The 4105-nt window shown below is 33.1% G+C and overlaps 2 protein-coding genes across 2 annotated transcripts in view; one reads left to right on the top strand and one right to left on the bottom strand.

Moving 5' to 3' along the window:
* The window catches only part of RO3G_08102 (ATP-dependent protease La), a gene marked incomplete at both ends in the record, with an annotated part of 3130 nt that extends 2186 nt beyond the window's left edge, over window positions 1-944 (top strand). The window contains 4 exons of the mRNA XM_067662692.1: window positions 46-65; window positions 107-234; window positions 305-529; window positions 586-944. Of these exons, the coding sequence (XP_067518793.1) occupies window positions 46-65; window positions 107-234; window positions 305-529; window positions 586-944 (732 nt within the window). The remainder of the gene's footprint in view (window positions 1-45; window positions 66-106; window positions 235-304; window positions 530-585) is intronic.
* Window positions 945-2248: 1304 nt separating this feature from the next.
* RO3G_08101 (uncharacterized protein) lies at window positions 2249-3348 on the bottom strand (the record flags this gene model as incomplete). Its single annotated transcript, XM_067662691.1, has 5 exons — window positions 2249-2521; window positions 2566-2690; window positions 2739-2862; window positions 2907-3216; window positions 3266-3348. The coding sequence occupies 5 exons, from the start codon at window positions 3346-3348 to the stop codon at window positions 2249-2251; spliced, it is 915 nt and encodes a 304-aa protein (XP_067518792.1).
* Window positions 3349-4105: the final 757 nt, after the last annotated feature.

Raw genomic sequence — 4105 nt, 5'->3', positions numbered from 1 at the left:
GCAGGTGAAGACACAAAGCGGATGATAGTAAAGAAATGAATGCAGATGTATCAAAAGAAAAAGGAGTAGTGAAGGAAGAGAGTGTAAAGCCATTGCCCATTTCTAGTGACATCAAGTTTGAAATCAACTCTGAAAACTTAAAGGATTATGTGGGACCTCAAGTTTACCAAGCTGAACGCCTCTATGAGCAAGCACCACCAGGTGTTGTTATGGGATTGGCATGGACAAGCATGGGTAAAAAAAAAAAAAAAAAAACCAAGATGTTTATAAAATAGATAAAATTCATTTTTTTATTTGTAAATAGGTGGCTCATCTCTTTATATCGAATCTGTTCTTGAATCATCTCTGAATACTAAATCAACACCTCAGCTTTCTAAAACCGGTCAACTTGGAGATGTTATGAAAGAATCAACAAGTATCGCTTACACTTATGCTAAATCCTTGGTAGCTACACGATTCCCTGGAAACAAGTTCTTTGAGAAGGCAAAGGTTCATTTGCATTGCCCTGCTGGAGCGGTTCCTAAAGATGGTATAAGAAAAACAACTTTTGGTTAGCTTTGATTTATTCATCCATTTTATATCTAGGACCATCTGCTGGTATCACTATGGCCACTTCATTACTATCTCTTGCCTTTAACAAACCTGTTAGCTCAAATATTGCTATGACGGGTGAATTGACTGTGACAGGAAAAGTTTTAAAGATTGGAGGATTAAAAGAAAAGACAATTGCAGCCAAGAGATCTAAAGTAAATACTATTTTGTTCCCCAAGGATAATCAAGCTGACTGGGACGAGTTACCCGAATATATCAAGGAAGACATGACGGGTATTCCATGCGATACTTACCAAGACGTCTTTAAAGTTATCTTTCCTGATGTTACAGAAGATCAAGTAAACAATCTATGGTCAGATGTATTGAAAGAAGAAAATGAAAAGTCCAATTAATAAAATAGATTCTTATCAACAGTCTCTCTCTATTTTATTTCTCCTACAAAAAATAAATTATGCAGCTCTACAGTCGTATGGTGAACGTGTATAATAACTGGGTTTTAAAGCATACTTTCCATATGAAGCGATACAAAAGTGATTGTATTGTGTAGTAAACCAATATGAGGTACGCTTAACTCAGAAAAAGACAAACCAGGCTACCAAGGAAAGAAATTGACATGAAGCCAATGGCTCAGCTGAATCTTGTTTTTCCCCTCCGTCAAAAAGACGATATCTTCAATCATTTAAGCAACCCAAGAGCAAAGGGAATCAAGGCCGTACACAATTTGATATAAATATCAGATAATTCAGAATAAATTGGAGAATAAGCCTAAAATGGCAATTTTTATTTTTACGAAATGTATACATCTATTCGACGAATGTCAGCCTCAGTTTATGAGATGTAGAATCATCATATGAATATATTTCCCTCTAAAGATCAAAAAGGCTGAGTAGAATATGAAAATAAGTTTAATGAAGCTGTAACTAAAAACAATAAGAGCCAGTTGATGGCAATTTGCTTCATTATATTCATTGAATTACGGGATGCAGAGTTAAGATTGATAAAGAAATCAAAATGTTACGATTCTTAGAATATAGATTGAACACAAGTGAATGAATGCAGCATTGTGCGCTTCAAAATATTTGATAGCATTATATTCTTTATCAAACTTGCCTGTTAGAAAGATCGGTCGAAATAACTTAAAGAAGTAAGTGAATTTAACAATGCTCAGTACACAGATGGATGTCCTTGTCAGAAAGAGAATTGTTATTAGTGAAAAAGTACAACAAAAGATTGAGATGAACGATTGATGGACGTGATTGTTTCACAATATCGTAAGTCAACCAGAAGAAATAAAAATAAAAAAAGAGACTGATGATATGTCAGAATGATATTCTTACTACTTCATAACGCATTCAATATAGCTGCACGATTTGCACATTGTAACATGGATTTATATAAGCCACATTATTAAAGACATAAAGGTGATGTAAAAAAGAAGGAAGACTGCATTATTTTCATAGAGTAAAACAAAAGAACAAGAATGAGAAGGAAACGAAGAGAGAATGGACGTCGGTTGTAAACATAGAGTGTATGGATTGAGCATAAGATAGGGTAAGTCATTTGATGACCTACTTGATGTCATTTTACTGTTTGAAAATGGCGCAAGATGGATCAATTACACAAAAGCTCAGCAACAATCTCCCAACTTATCAAATTCTCACACTAATGATTCGAGACCTCCCTTTTCAATATTTTATTAATAAAAGCAACTTCTTGTACGATGAGTTGGCACAATCATCTGATCTTGAATTTCTTTTGCTAAATCCCAAACATAGAAATCAATCAAAATAGCATTCACTTTGATTGTAGGGTCAATTTGATACATTCTTTCCTTGACTAATTCAACTGCCCAAATAGAATTGCCACGTATTTCTACTTCATCTTCTGAACCTGAAGGAAAGTATTCACGTCTTTCTAATCTTTCGATTAATTGAGGAGAATAAGAAAGCAATCCGAGTTGATATAAGGCCTATTCTCTGTAAGTAAAGCTCTTTTGCTCAATTTTATTTATACCTGAGGTACTCTATAATCAGCAAACATCGTAATAGAATCAATATCATCAAATCGACCATAGTCTTGACCATCAAAACAAGCCCAAAGATCAGCAATAAGTATTTGAGCTCTCTTTAAGATAAAAACTGATTGTTGTATTAATGTGATGAATTTTGCTTCAATAAGCTTATTACCTTTTCTATCTTTAAATTGATGAATATCTCTAAATGAAGGAAAATGATTTATGATGATATCTAATAGAGTAGAAGCAGAATAATTTGCTTTTATTATACAATTGATAAAAGATCCATCAAATTCCTATAACAGTTTATTAACAAATGGCAATTTAAATAATAACTTACTTCACATAAAACCTTGCCGGCTTCTCTCATCACCCTTATTCTTTCATTCAACATGGGACATGTTTCCTTTGTATCTGATTTGAATATATCTAAAAGGTCTTGATCTGAAGCCTTGTTTGCGTAATAAGAAGGTAAAGTAATAGGTATTCCATTATCCAATGCTCGATTGACAGCAGCACATAATGACCAATAACCAGTATATGACTTTCCATCGTAATCAATCGCATATCTATCTTGATGTGGTTTACTTTTATCAGCCACATCTAAATCACTCCAAAACGAGAAATTAAGTAAATCGATCAAGAATATCCTAAGAAAGATATGAGATGATTTAGTCATTGAACTTGAGATATGCTTACCAGTCTACTGTACGACAATCTGCTATCTTTGGATGTAAAGGATGTTCATTCCATGTTTTTGTACTATAACTTTTTATTTTCATGTTATCTATAATCTGTTATAAATGTAAAATGACTAAACTATTATCCGTCTTTCTAAATAGTATTTCCGTTACTGTCTTTGCTGCTTTGTCTAGATTCTCTTTTGGAATGAAGACATGTTGACTGTTCTATTGCAATCTGTCAATAATAATAATAACAGAAAAGTTGGTTTTCATTATTAATAAAAACCTCTGATATAAATTGAGCACTTGATAAGACTTTGTTTGTTATTGTCGGCATACTTGAAAAATAAAGGAAGAAAGGCGAAAAAAAAAAGGAAACAAAAAAAAATTTTTTTTTAATTGCCATTTTTCTCTTTCTCTTTAATTGAATCCAGCAATAATAATATTTATAATAAAAACAGTATGTTTTCTCTGCTTCATCTTCATTAGGTCAACAGAGAAAGGCCTGTCAAACACAAAAAAATGATTTTACCATTTAAGGGAATATATCATTGACAGGAAACGGATATTCAATACGCATGTTTTTTTTTTTTGTATGAGGATTTTATTCGGATGCCGCATTTTTAGCTGGCCATTTAAGAAACATTTTTCAATAACAGGACTTAAACCCACGAACAAACAAACAGAAAACGACCATAGAAATTGGAACTAGTGCCTCCAGACGAGAGGCTGATCCAGCAGAAAAAACTTGACCACTTCTCTAAGGGAATTTGTCCCACTTACGCATGTTTTTATGTATAGTGCTTCCAACAAACAATGTCGTAGCCAATTAAAAACGACACTGTCGACCAATCAA

This window comes from Rhizopus delemar, genomic scaffold (genome assembly GCF_000149305.1).
Source record: "Rhizopus delemar RA 99-880 supercont3.6 genomic scaffold, whole genome shotgun sequence".
Lineage (NCBI taxonomy): Eukaryota > Fungi > Mucoromycota > Mucoromycetes > Mucorales > Rhizopodaceae > Rhizopus > Rhizopus delemar.
This window is presented reverse-complemented; position numbering and strand designations above follow the sequence as displayed.